The 22150-nt window shown below is 39.6% G+C and overlaps 1 protein-coding gene across 1 annotated transcript; it reads left to right on the forward strand.

Annotated features, from left to right (window-relative positions):
• Positions 1 to 5521: 5521 nt before the first annotated feature.
• Positions 5522 to 6118, forward strand: LOC120296047 (pelargonidin 3-O-(6-caffeoylglucoside) 5-O-(6-O-malonylglucoside) 4'''-malonyltransferase-like). The gene has a single exon (XM_039317691.1). The coding sequence runs from the start codon at positions 5522 to 5524 to the stop codon at positions 6116 to 6118; it is 597 nt and encodes a 198-aa protein (XP_039173625.1).
• Positions 6119 to 22150: the final 16032 nt, after the last annotated feature.

The following is a 22150-nucleotide window of genomic DNA, read 5'->3' on the forward strand; positions in this document are numbered from 1 at the left end:
GGAACCGAGTAAGGAGTATTACCTAATTGTGATAATAACTTTCCAAATTCGAGCGTCGGGCAATGGATCACAAATGGTGACCGATGGTGGTTTGCAATGCTTGATGGTATGAGCAAAGGCGTGCAGAGCGACACGGTGGGGGCGAGTGACCGCAGCTGAGGATGCCCAAGATGGATCCACGGTGGACCACTCGTCTAAAGTCAAAGACGTCGAGTGACTCCGCAGAGAGGAAGCTTTGACAATTTTTTTCTTTTGTATTTTCGCTTATGGACAATACCGTGAGAAGACCAATTCACCACTTAGACTTATTTCATTAAAATTCTAGCAACTCTTTTTGACTATGGACTCCGGGCTTGCAAGTGGTGGCCACGGTATATGACGTGGTATGCATGCTGGTCGGGAGATGTTGGCCTCTTTGGACTTCGACAAAACACATAAAAAGAATGAATACGTAACTAAGCGCTAAAGCCTAGTTAGTGATTGTGGTGAGTCGGAAGAAAACACTTGGGGCATCGCTGAGCTAAGATGGAACTTGCGGGAGTCTCGCCGACTACGAACTAGGCTGTAGTGGTTCAGCGTCTAGGATGTGCTTTTTTTTTTTTTTGGTTCGTGGTATAGCAAAAACAGCAGATCATGGATCGTTGGGGATGCGAGGACTGCACAAGTGATTGCTGCAAGGAGAAATTACGGTCCCCGGGGTCAACGCCGAATCAAGCAGCCAGTTGAGCGCGAGGAAGGCGGTAGCTCCATCAACGTCTCGGTTGAGCTGGGCTCGTTGAGGCTTGGTCACAACGGTAGGAGGTTGGCACCAGATCAGCAGCTCGTTGGAAAGGCAAAGAGGTCACAGTAGTGAGTCCGTCGTCACCGCAAGGGGCAACGCAGCAAAGACAGTGTAGTGACGGTAACTCAGGCGGCTCGGGTGTGACGCTGCGGCAAAGGGCCTCGTACAACATGGGGTCTCCTCGGTTCGGCAAGAGAGTTCCTTCTCTTTTCTCTCTCTCACGTGTAAATTTCTCAAAATACCTTTTATAATAGAAGTGCCGACCCCCTTAACAGTGTTAGCGTTCTCCTTATTTATAGAACAACCAAGGCCTTCAATGGAAAGGACCCAGCGAGGCATTCTCGTCTTGTCGAGTTCCTCTCTATCTCTGGATAGAGTTTTTTCTTTCTTCATCCTTTTTTTCAACCTTCAGCACTCATCGGTACCATGCAAATGGCAATTCTTCGTCATCTCCTTATCTTCTTCACCTTAATGCGTCTAAACAGTTAACCTTCACTCATCCCCTCACTTTTGCACCTTGTTACTTCAGTTTTTGTCGAGCTCCTCTCAATCTGCTGGATGGAGTTTCTTCCTTAAACCCTTTCTTCCACATTCAGCTCTAATCGTCACCATGCAAACGGCAATTCTCCATCCTCTTATACCTTGTAAATGATTGCTCTGTGGGTTTCTGTTCTTCTCAACTTCGGTCTTCTTGGTTTCTACTTCTGCATGTCGCATTTCCTTCAAGTTCCGACAATCGTCAGTTAAGACGCTCACTTCTTTTCTCAATGGCAACCGAAGATGATCCCGATGCAACTCGGGTAGCTGCGCTTTGTCACAAATTGGGCCGATTATGCACAGAAAAAGCAATTGAAGAATGGGAAATTGAACCCGTACCTGGCGCAGTCGAGGAATGCAAACTCCTGTTAATCGGTAAAATTCTGTCAAACCCTACCTTTAATTTCCCAGCTTTCCAGTCGGTCTTGAAGCGGGCATGGAGGTCGGACCAAGTGGAAATCCTACAGCGCGAAGCAGGCATTTATTTAGCCAAATTTAAATCTCACGCTGAAAAACAGCGAATTCTCGATACAGGACCTTGGCAATTCTCCGGACATCTTATAAACTTTAAACCATGGGTAGCCAACACCCCTCTTCACTGTTATGACTTCTCTACCTGTGCTTTCTGGGTTCAGGTTATTGGGCTTCCCTTAGAATGTTGCACTGAAGATTTGATCCGAAAGGCTGTCAGTACGATAGGCTCTGTTTTGCAAGTTAAGTCTGACTTTGCTATAGGCTCCACCCTGAAAACAGGCCGCGCTCGAGTGGAGCTGGATTTATCTGAACCATTGAAAGTAGGTCGACTGATTAAATTGAGAAATCAAACTCTGTGGTTAGATTTTCGGTATGAGAGGTTACCTCATTACTATTATTCTTGTGGACGGTTGGGTCATTATACTGACTCTTGCCCCTCCGTCCCTTTCGAAGAGGACATGATTGCTGATGCTCTCAAAACCCCTTATGGTCCCTGGTTAAAAGCTGAAGCTCATCAGTACAGCCCATATTGGCAGTGTTACTATGGACACTCACTTTCGGAGGCGGAGGGCGAGGAAACCGTACCTGAAACTCCGCCCACGGCTAATTGCCCTCTCCCTCTTCTTCTTCCACCTGCACCAAATACTACCCCTCAAAACTCTACTCCAATCACAACTCGGACCCGGACCCGATCTTGTCGACATCACTCCTTGGTGCAACATAATCGACCCGGCTTTAATTCCAGCAGGCGAAAGGCGTGCAATGGCCGAAATCGGAACCTCACATTACAAAAGGCAAAACTACTCGACCGCCTACTAAAATAGGCCCTGCTAAGAAACCAAGGCGTTATACTCCCTACGACTTACCAGGAGGGCCTCAGGGAGTTTATGATGACTCTCTCTTGTTGGATACTCCAATACTCGAGGCTTCTGAAGAGGATTTGCGGGCTGCAGTGGCTGGCCTAAACGATCACCAAATCGGCGATGAAAATTTTAAGTTGAACTGTCGGGGTTTGGGCAATCCCTGAGCAGTCCTATCTTTAAAAGCCCTTTTGGTTAGAGAGAAGCCTGACCTGCTTTTTTTTATGGAGACGAAAAATGGTGATGACGTCCTCCTTCGCCTGAAAAGGTCCCTCAGTTTTTTGCACCACAGACTGTTTAGTCCTGTTGGCTCTGCAGGAGGCTTAGCTCTTTTTTGGAATGCTGGAGTATTGCTGTCTGACTTCTCCTCCAATCCGCACCTTTTGGATTTTACTTGTCTGGATAGCTCCGATGCCAGATCTATGCGGATTACTTGTATCCATGCTCCTGCAGTTTTTCGTGATCGTCAGATTTTTTGGCAGACTTTGTGTCATCTTAGTCGCAACAACATCTTACCTTGGGTGTGCCTTGGCGACTTTAATGAAATTCTTCACCGATGGGAGAAGATCGGTTCTAGGCCTGCGGACTCTTATAGACTGTCCTCTTTTCGGGAAGTTCTCAATGATTGCAGTTTAATGGATTTACCTTCTCATGGTTGTGCTTTCACGTGGTCTAATAACAGAGCAGGGGCAGCTTTGGTGAAGGAACGCTTAGATCGAGCTGTCTGTACTGCGGAATGGCGTCTCACATACTCGAATGCCCAAGTGATAGCTCTCCCTGCAGTCGGCTCAGATCATAGCCCACTTGTTTTAGATACTAAACCCTGTTTGAGTCGTCGGAAGAGACACTTTACCTATGAAGCATTCTGGAATCAGGATCCGGCTTGTCCATCAGTTGTTCAATCCTCTTGGCATTCTGTCTTGCGAAGGAACTCTCCTCTGCCGGTCAAGCTTCGCGCAGTCACCTCAGCCTTGTCCACTTGGAGTCGCCAGAATTTCTCCCACAATAGGCACCAGGCCATGGAATTAGAACATCAATTAGAAATTTTAACCAACCAGCAACCTACTGTATTGAATCAGTCTAGGCAACAACAAATAAAAACAGAACTTCAGCAAGTATGGTAGAGGGAAGAGCAATATTGGGCGCAGCGATCTAGAATTAATTGGTTACAATGGGGAGACCGCAATACCAAGTTTTTTCATGCTACTACTCTTCAACGAAGACAGCGTAATCAAATTAATATATTGCGGGATGCACATCAGCAATGGGTCAGGGATCCTGGACAAATTAAAGATATGACTACTAATTATTTCTCCCAGCTCTACACAACCTCAGGACCTCGACCTTATGATCAAATATTAGAACAGTGTCCACAGATGGTCAATGCAGACATGAATGCAACTCTCCTTATGCATCCATCTCTTGACGAAGTTCAGGTTGCTACATTTCAATTAGGTGCTTCAAAGGCACCAGGCCCTGATGGTTTAAATGGATTATTTTATCAGTCACATTGGGAAACTCTTAAACTAGACATTCACAGGGCAGTTCAGCAATTCTTTACTTCTGGATTATTACCTCTTTCTTTAAACAGAACTGCTATCACACTAATTCCCAAAACCCCTAACCCAGAAAGCTTGGATCAATCGCCCTATTAGCTTATGCAATTATGTCTACAAAATATTCTCTAAAGTGCTGGCTAATCGTTTAAAACCCCTGCTGCCTACACTGATAACTGAGGAACAAAGTGCATTTGTTGCTGGTAGACAGATTCAAGACAATGTTCTACTTGTACAGGAAGTTATACATCAACTTAAGACAAGGAAAAGGCGGAGTCATTTCAAAGCAATTCTCAAGTTGGACATGCAGAAAGCTTATGACCGACTTGAATGGGACTTCCTTCGTGATTACCTACTTCGCTTAGGCTTTCATTCCCACTGGGTCCATCTAATCATGCAGTGCATTTCAACTCCATCCCTTTATGTTAAACTGAATGGAGCGTATCTACCGAGCTTTCACCCAACTCGTGGACTAAGACAGGGAGATCCCTTGTCCCCCTACCTGTTTATCCTTATAGCCAACCTTTTATCCCTCCTAATCCGCAATGCTATAGCTATGGGCTCTCTAAAAGGTATTCAGCTCAATCCCAGGTGCCCCACTTTATCACATCTTTTCTTCGCTGATGATGCTGTGTTTTTTCTTGACGGTACCTTACTCGAGTGTCTTAACCTCTCTAATATCTTAAATCAGTACTGCTTAGCATCAGGACAAACTATTAATCGCAATAAATCTGGAGTTTTCTTCAGCCCTTCTTGTCCTATCTTTCTTCAGGAGAATTTAGCAAGTGAATTAAGGGTACCAGTTTTACAGCGATGTGGGAAGTATCTAGGGATCCCTACTGATTGGGGCAGATCTAAAAGAGACATGTTTTCTTGGCTATTGAGCAGAGTTCAATCCAAATTAGAAGGGTGGAAGGAGAAACTCATTTCTAAGGGAGGGAAAGAAGTTCTCCTAAAGACTGTCATTCAATCTATTCCACAACCTAGTAGGCAATCCACTAGTGGCGATTCAAGTGAATACGTTCGAGTGCGGCGGAATAGCAATTGGCTTGCGCTCTACACACAGGATCAGCGACGTGCACACCATGGCCATATTCGTTAATTCGTGGGCCACCGCTTGCCGAGGTAACGTCGATGTTACAGTCTGTCCAAATTTCGAGTTGTCGTCTCTATTCCCAATGAAAGTGTCGGCCGTTGCGAATTGGCCTCCGCCACGGATTATTGGCAGCAAGAATTCACGGTGTCTAGGTTCAGGTTCAGCGGTGATGCTGTATCGAAGCTGAGCCCTAGCAAGGGATGATGCAAAGGATTCAATGGGCAACAACTTCCAGCCTTCGAGGGTGGAGGTTGTTTCGGCACTAATAAGTAAGGCTCTCGTCAAGATTGATCGATGTGGACAGGGCGAAGAAAGGCCTATCGCAGTTTATATGACGTTTAACTTGCGCGATAAAGTCAAACTAAAGATACCCGCAAATTCTTGTGGCAATTTCTTCAGCATGATTTCTGGGCGCTCCGATCAACCCGCGGCCAGCAAAAGGAATCCGGAGTTCAATGAGATGGTGAATATAATCCACAATATGATATCGGACGCTAAAACGAAATATGCAACAATAGTAAACAAGCAGGAGTTCTGCTCGACGGTGGGGAATTCTATAGCCGAATTTGTCAAAGTCGCGTCCTCAAGCGAAGTCTTTACGATTCCTTTTAGTAGCTGGTGCCGTTTCGGGCTATATGAGATCGACTTCGGGTGGGGAAGGCCGGTTCTAGTCAGCAACATATCATTGAATCTCAGATCGGTCTTTCTTATCGACGATGAAGAGGGCAAAGGAATTGATGCATGGACAACCACAACTGGAGATGAGATGATTCTTCTTAAACAAGATCCGGATATTCTGGCATTCACTTCCTAGTTGGAGGTGGAGAGGTTGCACGAATATGTGATCTGCGAAGTCATCGTATCTTACTATAATGTAGACCAGGAAAATGAAAATGGACTTGGTCTATAGTATTTGTTACATCTGTTTCTTTTTTTTAAGAAGGATGGTTCTTGTGGACAATGTTAATCAACTTATTAAATACCTTAGAGTGAACTCCTCTATCGTGTTCAATTTCCTGAGGCTGACCCCCTCAATCCATCGTACTAGAGCGATCCGAGAAGAATGATTAGGGTCATATTCTATCCTTTCTACGATGTCCATAGGACATGCTTGTTGTAAGCACTAGCAAGACAGGTACGGTTGTAATCTTTATCACTGGATAGAAAGTTTCATCATAGTCCAAACTGTACTACTGTGAGAACTCTCATGTCACTAGTCGAGCCTTATCTCTTTCGATTGTTTAAGGGTTGATGTAATGGCACACGATCGTATGATAGTGGGTGGAAGTTCATTAATTTGATGTTTTGAGTGGGTATATATAATAAATAAAGGAGTGAGACCCTCTAAAATTTTGTGAATGAATTGACACTTTAAATTTACTTTCTTAAAATGAATGGTGTATCAAAACATCAATTCATGATTCAGATTAACCCGGAATAATCAATTTACCAAACTGCCCTTGCCTTTGGTGGAAAATCACATACCTACAAAAAAGTCAGCTTCCTTCTTTTTTTTTTTTTTTTTTTTTTTGGAGATCTAAAGAAAATTGTGTTCATCTCTCAAAAAAGGACACATGAGAAGAATTAACATTTATGACAAAGAAATTGAAGGAGAGCAAACCATCTAGTTTGGCGAGATGACCATTGAAGCTAGAGGACCTATACTTGAATAGAGCACAGGGATATCGAGTTCCAAAAAAATAATAATAATAATAATAATAATAATAATAATTTGAAGATAGCTTTTAAATGTAAAATTAGATTGGTAGAGCTCAAACTTTAAATCTAGAACAAAATCAACAAGAGAGTTAAGGGAGGGTGAGACTAGCTCAAATCATTTCCTATGGCTAAAGGTTGAAGAAGATGAGCCAAAGAGGAAAGGAAAGGGAGAGGGGGAGAACAGAAGACTTTTCATCTCCCTATCTGAAATGGCTTTTTGTGCATTGCCCTCCTATCCAATCCTCGTCCTTTGCGTCACTTATCGGCTACTTCGCTATCTGCGGGCCACTTACTTAGATGTTGCCTGCCTTGGAGGTCATAAATTTGTGGACAAACGAGGTGGGAAATCACAAGTCTGAGCTCGCGGTTTGTGACCTCCGTATTAGAGGTACCCGGCTCCATACACATAGACATAGACACATATAGCGGTCACAGCCAAGGTCAACCAAAGATGATAGCTCCGGCAACTAGAGGAGTGTGGACGAGGACTTGCAATGGTTGTGGCGGGCTGGCGATGGCACAATAGGGTCTGCTATTGTCAGGTATGCATTATTCGAGGTTGTCGGAATAAGAAGGGAGAGGGAAGAGAAATAGGAAGAAAAGGTGAACAACGCAAATAAAAAGACTTGAAGAAATTTCAACCATGAATACTAGGGATAATCGGTTCCAAGGTGGGCCGGTTCCTAGTTTATGAAATCGGGAATCAGCCCCACCTAATTTTGGAACTAGATTGAATCGGATCGACCAACCGGTTCGGTTCCCATGTGGGTCTATGAACTGGTGGCATGGGAGGAAAGACAACAGACTCAAAGTAAAGTAATCAAGCCACACAAACAAGCGGACATGTAGAGGGTGTCTTGGTCCTCCAAAGGCTAGATCTAAGTGAGAGTGTGAAACTCAGAGTTACGAAAATCACATATATTAGATGCAGATTCACGGTAAGTCTTAGCCTACACTTTGTATGAAGAATGACCAAAAGTAGAGCATTGATTATTTACATTGATGAGATTCCGTTACGGTCACGAACGGCCAAAACCAGAGCAAGAGACGGAGAAGAGTGTCGGGACTCGAGATGAGACCGTGAGAGGACGCAACTTAGATGAGAGGGACTAAGGGAGGCATCTAGTAAAGGGAAGTGACTCAAGTGAGAGGAACGCATCGAGGAGAGAGGCATGACTAACGTGTGAGAGTAAGCTAGAGGTGTCAGTGACAAGCATGATTGAGAGTGACAATCTGAGCGACAAGCATGATTGAGAGTGAAGACTAGACAAGTAGGGTTTTAGGGGTGAATGAGATTGAAGAATGGACAATTAATAATTAGGGTTTTCAGTTTTATAATAAAATTATATGTATATTGGTCTACTCTAGGTGGTACAAATGATTCCGTCTACACCGGAAATTAGCAATTGGATTGATTATTATTGATTTCAGGTTTTAGAAACCAAGAATTGGATCAGATGTAATGGGAATTGCCCAAAACACGTCGCAGTCGAATCTTTTTCTCACCTAATCAATATTCAATTCTTGAGGTGTTACTTACTCATTAGACAAGAAAAAATTTAAGATGTAAATTGGGATCCCTATCCATATCACACCTCTCTCTCTCTCTCTAATCTTGTGGCCATGGTCGCTCTTTGTTGCGTCCATGGCCACCATATATAAACTAAGTGGCGTTGGCGACAGAAGGAGAGAAAGGAGGGGAAGAGGTCGACGGCAACGGCGGAGAAAGGTGTATGCTGGAGGAGACATGAGAGGTTGTTTGAGTGATAGAGCTTTAGGATTCATGGGGGAGTTTGGGAGATTGGAGATTTACAAGGTGGGGCAATTTGGTCTTTCACGAGTTTAGTTTTATCCAGCTGCAGCTGGTTGGTATTTCAAAGTAAGTAGAGTTGCCCTTCGAGCAAAATATGAAGTACGAAACCGGCACAATTTGTGAAGATATATACCTGCAAAGGCTATGGATTCGAATGAAAAAACATATAGGAAAATAACGGCGCAGGTGAAAAATGAATAGTAAATGATTGTGTTTCCAAAAGTAAAAGCTCAATATATGAGTCTAAAAGGATCTTTTTAGTGACATTTCTTGACACCGCATAAAAACATGACTTGAACCCTATATGAAATTATTGAGAGATTTCGAACACGAAGCCAACACAACACGAGTCACCTCAAAACCAATACGATTGACAAATTTTCACTTATATTTAATGGCAAAATAAAAAGTGTCAATCACATTAAAAAAGACAAGAATAGCATAGTACATGAATTGCCAGTTGTTCTTTTCAGTGGATCTCAAGTGATTGAAATGATTGAAATAACCACATACGCGCTAATAATTATTTAAATGATTGAAACATTGTAAAACTATAGGAACTCAATAGACGGAATCTCCATCCATGATAATTGACTATCTTAACCGTTTGATACCATGGTACGAATACTGAGAGATAAATCCGCAATAAGAGATGTTTCCAATCCGGAATCAAGACATTTCGCCTCAAAATTTATCTTTAACCATGCGGATTTAAAATTTCAATTTAAGACAACAAATTTGTATCTTAAATTTACTCCCACAAAAAGAGGATGACACATCAACAAATTAGATTTTTGCAGGGGAGATTATGTTCTTTCTTTCTTTTTTCTCTCTTTTTCCTTAATTTCCTTATTTAAGTTCTTTTTTTCGTATACCTATTTCCTTATTCTTCTCCGAGCACCTCTTCTCCTTTGTCCGCTACACATCACGCCTGCTATCGTGTCACAATTCTAGACATTGCCGACGCCGCCGCCGCTCATCGTAGAGAGAGAGAGAGCTGCAGGAACTTGATTTGGTAGTTGTGCATGCAATTCTTATCAAGGTTGAGCTTATTGGTGATGTGATTGATCTAGACTATAATTGATTTTAAATCAGTCAACTGATTAGAGATGGATTTAACATGTATTCCTCCTCATATTTAGAGCATATGCTGACCCATTTTTATCGCATGTCACAATTGACATAATATCGTTGCCCGCATGGTTAAAAATTCGAAGCTTACTAAGACGATGGCGCTGTTAAAATCACAGGGCTATGTCAAAAATAGTCAACCGAAGGAGTTTTGGAAATTATGGAATGAATTTTTATTGGACTACGGACTCTCCTTCTTTTTTCTTCTGTTTAGTTTTTTTTTTTTTTTTTTTTTTTTTTGTTATATGACATTTTAATATGATTATAGCAAACTAACTCGATCTCACACATTTGAAAAAGTATTAAGTCTTTTTATGTACTTAGTAAAGTCTCATGATATCATAAATTATAAAAGATAGTATTTTACGATGTTTTGCCGTTGCCTATGGCGAAAACACACTAGTATTTGTAAAATATTGTAAAACACATAAAAGAATCATACTTGCAATTGCTCACACCTAAATAAAGTGATTGTATTATGACATTTTCTTCTAGATTCGACAGATAAAACATCGTTAAAAAATTTTGCGCTTTAGGACTTTTCGAACTTGAATATAGTTAGATGTAATAAACACTTGTACATTATCATAAAGTTAAAAATATGTATTCTGCGGCGTTCTCTACTTCCTTACAACAAAATATTATATAGCCTTTTTATGTATCCATAAGAAAATTCATGTTTCACATCTTGCACTTGATTACTAAATAAAGTCGGTAAGATTTTGACACACGTTAACACAAGTGACCATCTTAAATAAGATGACGAGATATCAACACTCAAATGCAATTAATCTAGTAATAATGTCAATTCTTGACTCGTATATACATATATTTTGCATGAGTGACCGAAATCATTGTTGGCGACAGGATCGCTTCGACATGTTTAGTGTTCCATGTACACCGCTCGAACTCTTTTTTTTTTTTTTTTTCCTAATAGATTCATTTTAAAAAGTAATTCCCAAAATGAATAGTCTCTTCTTACACTATGAACCCAGTAGCCTTCTCACTGACACGTCACTATTGAGGATTGTCTAGTATTCACACTCCCAATTATAGGCAACTTGTCTTTCTCTATTGAAATAATGACAAAAACTTAATTAAGTTGAAGAAGGATTGCACATGTCCGGCCGCTATGGATAACAAATATTTTTAAGCTCATTTTAGACTAATATAGCTCATATAGAATTATTGCGACCCTCCCAAAGTATTTCTCTTTCAGGGTCTTAGGGAAGATTTAGAGATTTTGCTCAAGAAACAACTCTAATAGTTCATCGAAAAGATGGCTCAAGCACATCATCTGAACGACCATCCATAAGGTTCATTGATCAAGAGCATAGACTCCCTCAAGTCTATACCTCGCTTAGCGTTGGGTTTTTCATTTTAAGTTCTTAACAACCTAAGTATTTCTAAAAGTGGCTACTAGCCATCTAGGGTCGGTTAGAAACTAAACGAAATCCAAGAGTGTCGTCTTGATTCCTATTCAACTATAGTTTCTAAGTCTGGGCTTACTTACATTAATGTTCTGTGAGCCCCATTTTGGTGCCTAATTGGAAAATGTGTTATCTAAGTGGCTATTCACTCTTGATTTTACCATTTATGATCCTAAAGGTATTAGTTCACTTTGTGACCATGCAATTGTTCTTGTGAGATTCCATTATGATTTTAATGTGTGGCCTAACCATACTAAAAGCAAAGAGCAACCAACATTTAAAAGTGCAAAATTAAAAACCCAAAAATTAGAAATTGAAAATGTAATTTATAGACAGAAATTTATTGTCTTAAATTGAAAATGTAAAATCACATGATTGATGATAAATTTCGGGGTTAATTGAGCTAAGCCTTCAAAGAATAGGAAACATTTGCTATTGCAGATTTGTCTCTCTGTATACGTACGGTGGTAAAATTTGCTGGTTAGATATTCAGATTTGCACCCTTTTCTACTGCTAGGAAAGTCGGAGAGTGTTCTAGTTCTGATGACCATGAAAAAGGATTGAACTGGCCTATTAAATAGAGATACTTAGCTCTTTAACCTTTCATAACATGATTAGTTTAAGAACCGGACGTCACGTGTTTAAATCTCACCAATTATATGAATTATAATTTGGGTCAGAGTCACTTCATGAGTCAAAAGTTTGGACTTAATTAATTTATAGATGTGCATAGTATTTTATAGACCTCCAAATAAACGGGCCTTGGCCCTTGTAAAATAAGTGAAACAAGACGGTCTTAACTAACTTTGTACTACAAAAAGTGTCGCTGTTTTGGGATAAAAATTGATTGCACAAGAAACCAAACAAATCGAGATCAAATGGGTTAGACATCATAGAGTGAGAACAGCAAAAGACCATGTTGCCCCTTGAATTATTTACGAGACAAAGCTTCTCGAGAATGCTTCATATGACCATGATAGACTATTGCTGTAATTTTAAATATCCTCACGTGCGCAACATAATCATCACTTTATAAACCTGAGCAATATAATCCTCAAACCTAATTCTATAGTCATGAACAGGGGTGAGTATGGTTTCAAAATATAATTGGAAACTTGAGTATAGGTTCGATGTAGCCGTTTTGGTTCCAAGTTCTAGAAAATGTAGGGTAGGTTTTAGATTGCAAAAATTGGGAACGTATTCCAACAATTAGGTTCCCGATTTGAAGCTTGGAACTTGAAATAAGTTTTGTGTTTTCTTGTTCTATGTCTTGAGCTATCTTGCAACATTCAATGGCATTTAATGATAAATGTGTCTGAAGCCAGAGTGTGAGCTTTCATTATGAGTTATAACTATAACTAGGAGTTTTACTTTGTTAATATTTCATAATCTTTGTGTCTAAATATGAATTGTGATCAATGGATTCTAACAAATGATGATCATTAGAAGTGACGATTCACTATAATTATTTAATGAAGAGTATAAATAGAACTTGGGTAAATCTTGGATCCTATGACATTGTAGTTTCCAAGGTCCTGAATATGCAGGTAGGTTCCAGATTTCAAAAACAGGAAACCTATTCCAATGGTTTCAGGTAAAACCTAGACGAAACCCGAAACCACTCATCTCTAATCTTGAAAGTGAAGTTGAACACCAATACCTAGGTGACAATACTTTTGTATCAGTTGCTTGGCAGGATAAGAGAGCATTCCATTGCATGCTCCATGGCCGTAGCAGGTAGGAGTCAATAAATCATCCCGCTCATTCTAATAATTGAAGCCGGAGTTCGATGTATTATTGACCATATCTTGAAGGAGATCAGTGACCGCGTCTTTGTACGCTCAGGTTGCACCCCGCGTCTTCATTGCAGATTTTTATACCAATGTTTCATCAGGAGCATCTTTTATAACGTTAAATGAACGAAGCAGTGCAATCGGTGTAGCTGCAATTTTGTGGAATGGAGCCATGTCTCTTACCTCGTTCTCTTGACAATACTCATCCTATATTGCCCCTCAAATTGAGGTCGTATCCAAGGAAAATAAGCTTCTCGTAGGTTTCTCCACTCTTTAAAATTTTCTTCTGCCATTTGTTTGGTGAACAAGTTTACTCTAGAAATTATCAATAGTCAGGAATGCAATAAATAGGTGTGTTCTTGTTTTAGCAGCATTTTAGAACCTTTGCCTCATCAATTTGGAAGCCATCGTCATCTTATTTAGGCTTTGTTTATTTGATGAAATATATTTTCTCATTTTGTAACATTTGAATCATTTAGGAAAATGAGCTAATGAAAAAAAAATTTCCTATTCAATAGAAAGTCTATGTTTAAATCATTTTCCAAAACATTATTAGAAACTCCGTGTTCAGGAATAGGAACCCTAAAGCTTGTTCTTGTGCCCTTGGCCGCGGACCTAAGTCTAAACCGGGGCTGGGTCCACCAAAGTCCATCAAGGCCAAACTCAGTGCGAAGACACCAAGTCTAAAACCTCGATTCTCAAGCCCGAGTTCCATAGAGGTTAAGCTTGAGACACCAGCCGTGGTAGTGAGCCTAGGAATCCAAAACCATTGCTTAGCTCCCTAGCACCCCAACTTGAGTCCACAAGGTCAAGCCCATAAATACATTTTGAATACAATTGATTTTTTTTTTTTACCGAAAATATCCCGTGCTTGAAAATAGATAATATATTATTCTTTTATCTTTATCGAGTACGGGTTTTTCTTAATCCATATCTTGTGTATACCACAAATTATTTTCATTGGTTAACAATAATTGTACTTTTGTTGCTATTCACAGATTCTCTAATTTTCTTTCTACCTCATGGAGGAACTAAGGTAATAGACCCCAATGCTCGTGCCCGATGCTTTAGTATGCCCAAACATGGGTCCATTGAGGCCAGGGCTTAGGTCCATAACATAGGGCCCAAGACCCTGCGCCCAAAACCAAGTCCATCAAGGTTGGGCCTATGACCCTAGTGCTAGTGCCAAGGCCTATATCTATAGAGGCCGTGCCCATGTCCATTAAGGCCAGGCTCGGGTTTATAGAAGCTAGGTTGAGGTCCCCTTTGACGTGTCCTTGCACTAGGGATTGAGTGCATTGAGGTTAGGCAAAGAGCCCAATGCCATTGCTGAGTCCATCAAGACTAGCCTTGGACGATGCCTAAGTCCATGAGGCCGGGTTCATCGAGGGTGGGCATGGGCACCAAGGCTTGGGACCCTACTACCCATGCCCATGTCTATCGAGTCGGGCTCGAGTCCATTGTGGTTGGGCCGGGACCGATGCAGTGCTCGGATCCTTGATACCCATGCTCGATTCCATAGAGCCGGGCATGAGACCTCGAAGCTTGTGCCTAGTCCCCGACACTTGGGTCCAGGTGAGACCGATCATGAGCTTGATGCCTATGCTTGTGCTAGGGAACCAATTACCCATGCCCAAGTCGGGGGTCCATTGAGGCCCTAGTGCTTGTACTCAATTTCCCAATTGCCCATGTGCAAGCCACTAACACCTGAATAAGATGTCTATTAACTAAATGATAGAAAATAATTTTCAAATCATTTTTAGATTGTAGCCAAACACCAGAAAAATGTTGTCATTCTTCAGGAAACATCTTCTAAAAATGTCAGATTTTTCGTGAAACAAACTTAGTGTTGATAGTGAGTATGTTTTCTGCCGTCCTCTTAGCACATTTTGTTTCAATTGTGACTTTTTCTTAATCAGCCTCTTCCAAAGATATACTGGAGTTGTTAGTCATATGTCCTTAACATTTTCCTTCATTTTGGGCGAGTGTATTTACAAGATGTATATTTGCAAGCTCTGTTTCTCCTCGACTTTGCCTTCAAAAGGTTCTTTGCAATAGCCCTTAATTCCAAGCTCCATTTTCATTCAAAAACTCATTAATAGTTGACAGCAAAATACACTTTTGTATTCCTATGCTTGATGGGAAGACTTTTGCACGAGTGACCCAAATCTTTGCTCATGATAACATTGCTTTACTCCTATTTTGATGGGTACATGTACTTTTAAAAAAAAAAATTATAATCAACATACAAGAGGTTAGCGGTGACCTCCTGCGTCTTACGCGGTTCCTTACCAACTTAAAATAGGTTAGGGACAACTCTATGTTATTACTAATAAATAAAATTGAGAATCAGTGTTGTGATCGGCAATTGGGAAGTCCATGCAAAGAGGAAAGCCACCTTGTGTGAGAGGATTATCCGAGCTCGCATAACAATCCGATGATCTGCTCAAGGTCCTCTTCTGGAGGATCGCGACACACGCATAGCATGTTTGCTCACTCAAACAACTACAACTGGACCAATATGTTTTTCAAATTCAACAAGGTAAAAATAACAGGAGCCCTATAACTTTCGTTATGATGCTTAAGTGAGCGATAAAAAGTTATGATACTCAAATGTGAGCACCGTACGAAATTTACGACAATTTTAATGTACTTACCCCAAATCAAACAAAAGTGTCTCTGTTGAAGCGCCTAGCTAGCTCGTACGTATCAGGGAAATATCCTCACCATCTACAATGTTATCCACTCAAATGTTTAGATTAGCCATGGAATCAGAGCTAAAGACAAAGGCTACAGATCCCACCAGAATATGACTTGGATTTGATTTGTTAGTATTTGAAGGCGTGTCTAAATAACTTCGCACTTTTTATTTTTGCTTAATTTAAATCTCGAGATAGGACGTACTTCAGCTTTTTCTTGGTTCATAACTCCCAAACTTTCACGACATACAAATTTTGACACGTGGGATTTTACAGGATTTTTTTAAATTTAGGTGACATTTTATAATTTGGCCAGAAAACAAAATTTTATTTTTATTTTTGCTGAAGCATAGACATAGATGTCAGATTATTGAGCCGTAACAACTTAGAGGCAGTTTATTTACTATTACATCCTTTAGATTATTATGGATAAAATCAATTATCTGAAATGTGATTAAGATTATCTCTAGTTTTTCAACGTTTTTCAACTATTAAATTTTGTTTAGTAGATAAACGTCGTCTTTAGAAAAACTAAAAAGCAAGTTAAATGATCTTGTTGTTCATAGAAAAAATTAAAAAAAAGCACGAGTCCAAACGGCACTTTATTTGTGCACTATAAAAATGTCATTGACAATAATGATAACAGTTGAAGTTGATTTGCTCAGTACTTAAAATTATTTTATAATCACTTACATGTGTCTCTATCTTGTTCAAACACATGGTACTATGTTGTCTTATCTGGATTTATTCACCAAATGACACATGAGGCTCATGGAAATTCACATGGAACTCAAATAATTGAAAATTGCAAGTTAGTGCACTCATTCACCTATGCTATATTCACTACATATTGATAAACCCATGTCAATTTACCACAAATTATGATAAGTCTGTAAATTTTGATGTAAATGTGACACGGATGCGCCGATTTAGGGTAAATATTGCAGGATGTAGAAGTTTGGGATTTTTATAACATAAAAATTAATTTGAGATAAATGAAATATAAATGCACTAGTTTAAATTAAAATGGTATGAATATACCCGTTTGTGATTTTTGGGTAAATATAGCATAAATGTACCAATTTAATGTTTTTGACGGCATTAATCATAATAATAATAAGCATCAGTTGGTGCTAGGCTTTTCTTTAATGCTACCACAATTTTTTTTTTTAATAGTTTCCATATAAATATTCTATACATATTTATTACAACTCAAAATGAAGTAAAAAAAGTCATCGCCAAGTGTAGTGCAATGTTAGTGCAAAAAAACATAATCAAATCTTGTAATTAAATTAATGTGAGATCAATAGATAAATAAAAAATGAACAATAAAGAACACGAAGATTTACTTAATTCCATCCAATTATCGATCCATACTCATGAGGAGAGTTATCAGCAAATAATTCAGTAATAATCGAAAAAATAGAGTTATATTCGGTCATACACTTGGTGCTTTCCTCGCCTACATTAAACCTAAACATGCGATATTTACAAATAAATAAATTAACTAGTTGTAAAGATCAAAGCACAAGTCACCGCGCCCGGCTAAAATCATGCTCCGAACGCGTGGCCCTAGTTTCGCCCTTTTGCGGTTCTCTCTCTTCCTAAGGGTCTCTTTTTCTTGTACGGATCTTTTCCTACGCTTGTCACGGTAAGAAATGGGCAACAATAAATGATGAAGAACTAGACGTACTATTAGCGGAAACATAGAACCACCGACCAACAGGAAAACGAACCTAATTCGACTAAAGGGCATGATAAATGATGAAGAACTAGAGCTACTTTTAGCGAAAACATAGAACCACCGACCAACAGGAAAACAAACCAAATTCGACTAAAGGGCATCCCGGATTCCGACAAATCAAAATATTTCAGCTAACTTGGATCCCGTACATGAGTCAAACTGAAGACATAATTTAATAAAATAGATATACCAAGAAAGAATGTTGCTCATCAAAATAACTGCAATAAGAAGAGCTCTATGTGTGATCAGTCATGTCTTGGAGAAGATCATTGATGCCTCGACCCCCATTGTAGAAGCCGTATTCTATATTAGCCTTCTTTCCCTTCGCTACTCTTTCCTTATTATGCTCACAATACAAGAGCCTTAGACGCACATACAAAAGACCTCCACTTATATTGGTTTCCTTTGCTCATACAAAAAGAAAATGCCGTTCTCTCTTGGTTAGATAAAGACACCGGAGTTTAGTCTTAACCTAAAGCATGGAAATATGTAACTGGTAAATAGGTGCTCGAAAGATCTTGATTTATATGAAATTTTGTGATATCAGCTGTTTGTCGATTGTTAAAAATTTAACTTATTAAATGAATGTACGATTTATTATCTAAATATTTCAGTAGATTAATGTCCATCGGACCACATTTTCCGCTCATTTCCATCTGGCAAATTTTGATTTGGTGGTTTTCTCGAGATTTTTTTCACCAAGTCGCGATCCCAAAGTCCACACAAGTCAATGTCAGGACTCCATTACTAGCAACGAAAGCTGTTGGACAGCTCCAAATGGGGCCTCCATGCACTGAAACATCAGGACCATACCCGTGACCACAAGCGTCTCGTCATCATTTAGCGTTGTCTGTTCTCGTATCGATTGCAAATGATGCCTAATTCTACATGACGTATGCATGATGATTTTTTTTTTTTTTATTAATCTCGAAATTAAAAAAAAATGTCAAATAATTAATTTTGCAATTTAAGCTAATGAAACAAAAAACTAACATCCTAGATTTATTTTTTATTTTTTTTATTTCGAAAATTCATGATAAATAAAATGCTTAGTCTAAATATGCAAATAACCCTAAAGCATGCAATATTCTAACTCAAACATATTTCAAAATAAATAAAGCAATCAAGACAAGATAGACCATTCAAAATCATCAAAGATATCACACACCATTTAGATTAAGGGATGATATTTCGCTAGTAAAATCGATAAATTGATCTTAAGCTTTAAAGATCAAAATATCGATTTTATTGTCGACGATTAATTATTCCATCTAAAGCCTTATAGATGAAATAAAAAAACCTAGGCACGGTTATGAATTAGGCAATAAATCTTAATTGGGAGATATGCCTTTCATTCAAATATGCTTAATGGATATAGATAGACAAATTAGGCGATAAAATATTCAATGGAACCGAGTAAGGAGTATTACCTAATTGTGATAATAACTTTCCAAATTCGAGCGTCGGGCAATGGATCACAAACGGTGACTGATGGTGGTTTGCAATGCTCGATGGTATGAGAAAAGGCGTGCATCGAGCGACACGGTGGGGCGAGTGACCGGCAGCAACGAGGACGCCCAAGATGGATCATAGTGGACCGCTCGTCTAAAGTCGAAGACGTCGAGGTGACTCCGGAGAGAGGAAGCTTTGACAAATTTTTTCTTTTGTATTTTCACTTCTGGACAATACCTGCAGAAGACCAATTCACCACTTAGACTTATTTCATCAAAATTCTAGCAACTCTTTTGACTATGGACTCCAGCTTGCAAGTGGTGGCCACAGTATATGACGTGGTATTCATGCTGGTCAGGAGATGTTGGCCTCTTTGGACTTCGACGAAACCTGCAAAGAATGAATACGAACGAAGTGCTAAAGCCTGGTTGGTGATTGTCGGTGAGTCAGAAGAAAACACTTCAGGGCATCGCCAGGCTAGATGGAACTTGCGGGAGTCCTCGCTGACTCCGAACTAGGCTGTAGTGGTTCAAGCGTCCCTACGGTGTGCTGGTTCGTGGTATAGCAAAAACAGCAGATCATGGATCGTCGGGGATGCGAGGATTGCACGAGTGATTGCTGCAAGGAGAAATTACGGTCCCACCAGGGCAATAGCGAATCAAGCAACAGTTGAACGCGAGGAAGGCGGTAGCTCCATCAACGTCTTGGTTGAGCTGGGCTTGTTGAGGCTTGGTCACGACGGTAGGAGGTTGGCACCAGATCAGCAGCTCGTTGGAAAGGCAAAGAGGTCACGAGTGAGTCCGTCGTCGCCGCAGGGCAGCGCGGCAAAGACGGTGTAGCGGCCCGGTAACTCGGGCGGCTCGGGTGTGGCTACGGCAAGGGCCTCGCACAACGTGGGGCTCCTCGGTTCGGCGGGAGAGTTCCTTCTCTTTTCTCTCTCTCACGTGTAAATCTCTCAACGTGCCTTTTAGAATAGAAGTCCCGACCCCCCTCAACAGTGTTAGCGTTCTCCTTATTTATAGGACAACCAAGGCCTTCAAAGGAAAGGACCCAATATAATATATTTTATTCCTTCCTTTCCTCAAATGCGTGAGTACTCACAACTTTGACCATATATTCATGATTTTCGGCCACGAATTCTTTCCTTTTCTGCTCACGCCCCTGGATGCGTAGGACGCATGAAATTTTCTTTATCGGTGCACTCTTTCTTGTTTTAAAACAAAAAAATATATCCCAATCCTTAATTTGGTAGATTCTTGCGTAGAAATATCACACTTTTCTGCACCTAGTTGACCGAGATTAGCTTATGTTAATAAAGATATTTATTCCTCCTCAAAGATTTTCCATGCCTTGTTAAGATCCCATGTGAAAATTGTGCTCAATCTTTCCCAAATTCGTGTCAAACTTGGTTATATTACAAAGCTTACTCCAATCTTACATTTTCCGCGGGCTTAACTTCAATAAAGCTCAAAACCATTTACCCGAGTTCATCCGCCGCCAACCCGACCCAATGCAATTATGTTAAGAACTTAAGCCCATATGCTACCAGTCCATAAATATGCAAGTATATTGAGATATGCTCCTAATAACTATATGTAATGCGATTTATTATTTTTGTTTAGGGGCTAAAGTTTAGTCCCTAATTTTTATGCAATAAATGAATGATAGGGTCGTCAAAATTTAGGTGTCAACAAAGAGGTAAAGCCTTCCATGAGTCACCCGGGGAGGGGGGAGAGAGAATTTAAGCTTGCACCTCATTGGCTAAATTTAAGTCACTATGATAGGTGACATGTCATTATGCATGGCCTATATCAATTAGTGAAAGAATGGCTAGGATTTAAGCTCATGGTGATGACTTGGCTTTAGGAGCATTTCGGTAATTCTAGGCAAAGGGGAGGGAGAGGATCGGCCGGCCATGGTGGCTTGGTAGCGTGACTTAATGGGTGACACTGTCGGATGAGTTTTGTAAATTTTGGTCCGATTGTATACAATTGAATGCAAATTGGAGCGATTTAGCTTGAACGGGTTGATTTTGATACTCTAGTTATCCAATTTCACCCTCAATTTCACAATTTGACTTGACATTTTTGTCAATTTGATTGAATGAAATTAGGTTCAAATTGGTAAAATTGATTTGGCCCGGTATAAATTATAATTGACTTATGGTGGGCGAAATGCCTTAAAGATACCCTAATTGCATTAATCTCTTTGAAATTTGACATGGCCATAGCCAATTCTGTCCCAATTGATTTAATTCAGCCAAATCGAGGCTTGGTTCAATTGACATATCTCTTGTGCTTAATTTCCAAAAAGAATTTGAAATTTCAATTTCCCATAGTCCGGAGATCAACTGTCACTAAGGACTCAAGTTTAAAAAATCAATAGAAATGAATGAATTTTGGAATTTTTTATTAAAAGCCCGAGTCTTCAATTTAGTTGAAAATGTTGACTCTAATCATTTTCAAAAAAATTGGTAATTGAAATTGAAACTATCTAAGAGAACAAAGCCATTATGAAGGTTTTATATTTTTTTTTTGTGGAGAGTTGACCAAAAGTAGACCTATCAATGATTTAAGCCTTAAAGTCAATTGACTCACACTTTGACTTCTTTTTTTTTTTAATTTTGAAAATTCAAAGTAAAAAAAGTGAAATTAACTAATCTATGTCTTTTAATGCAAAATGCTAAATTTAGACCAACGGTGATTTTTTGATAAAACTTTGACAAAAGAGTTAATTCTAAGTCAACCTTTGACTTTTTGAAATCAAAGTGTACATGACATGAAGACAAATTGCTTATACAAGAAAGAATGTTAAACAACTATGTTTTGTTAAGAACTAGGTTCTGTCATGATTAGGAATCTAAATCTCAACTTTTTACCTTTAAATGATTGATTGGCTAAAAAATGACATATATTTAATTTTCATCTTAAAGTAGAGAACGGACCTTTTCTACTATTGCTATTGGCGTATATATAATTTGCATCATAACTGCACATAGACTTTAGGATTAAACATATAGACCTCTCATAGAAAAAAAAGGAACCAATCTTGGCGCTAGGGTGGAC

Source organism: Eucalyptus grandis, chromosome 7 (assembly GCF_016545825.1).
Source record: "Eucalyptus grandis isolate ANBG69807.140 chromosome 7, ASM1654582v1, whole genome shotgun sequence".
Classification (NCBI taxonomy): Eukaryota; Viridiplantae; Streptophyta; class Magnoliopsida; order Myrtales; family Myrtaceae; genus Eucalyptus; species Eucalyptus grandis.

Coding starts and splice junctions, on each gene's coding strand:
- LOC120296047 (XM_039317691.1), top strand. CDS start 5,522: ATGGGCAACAACTTCCAGCCTTCGAGGGTGGAGGTTGTTTCGGCACTA.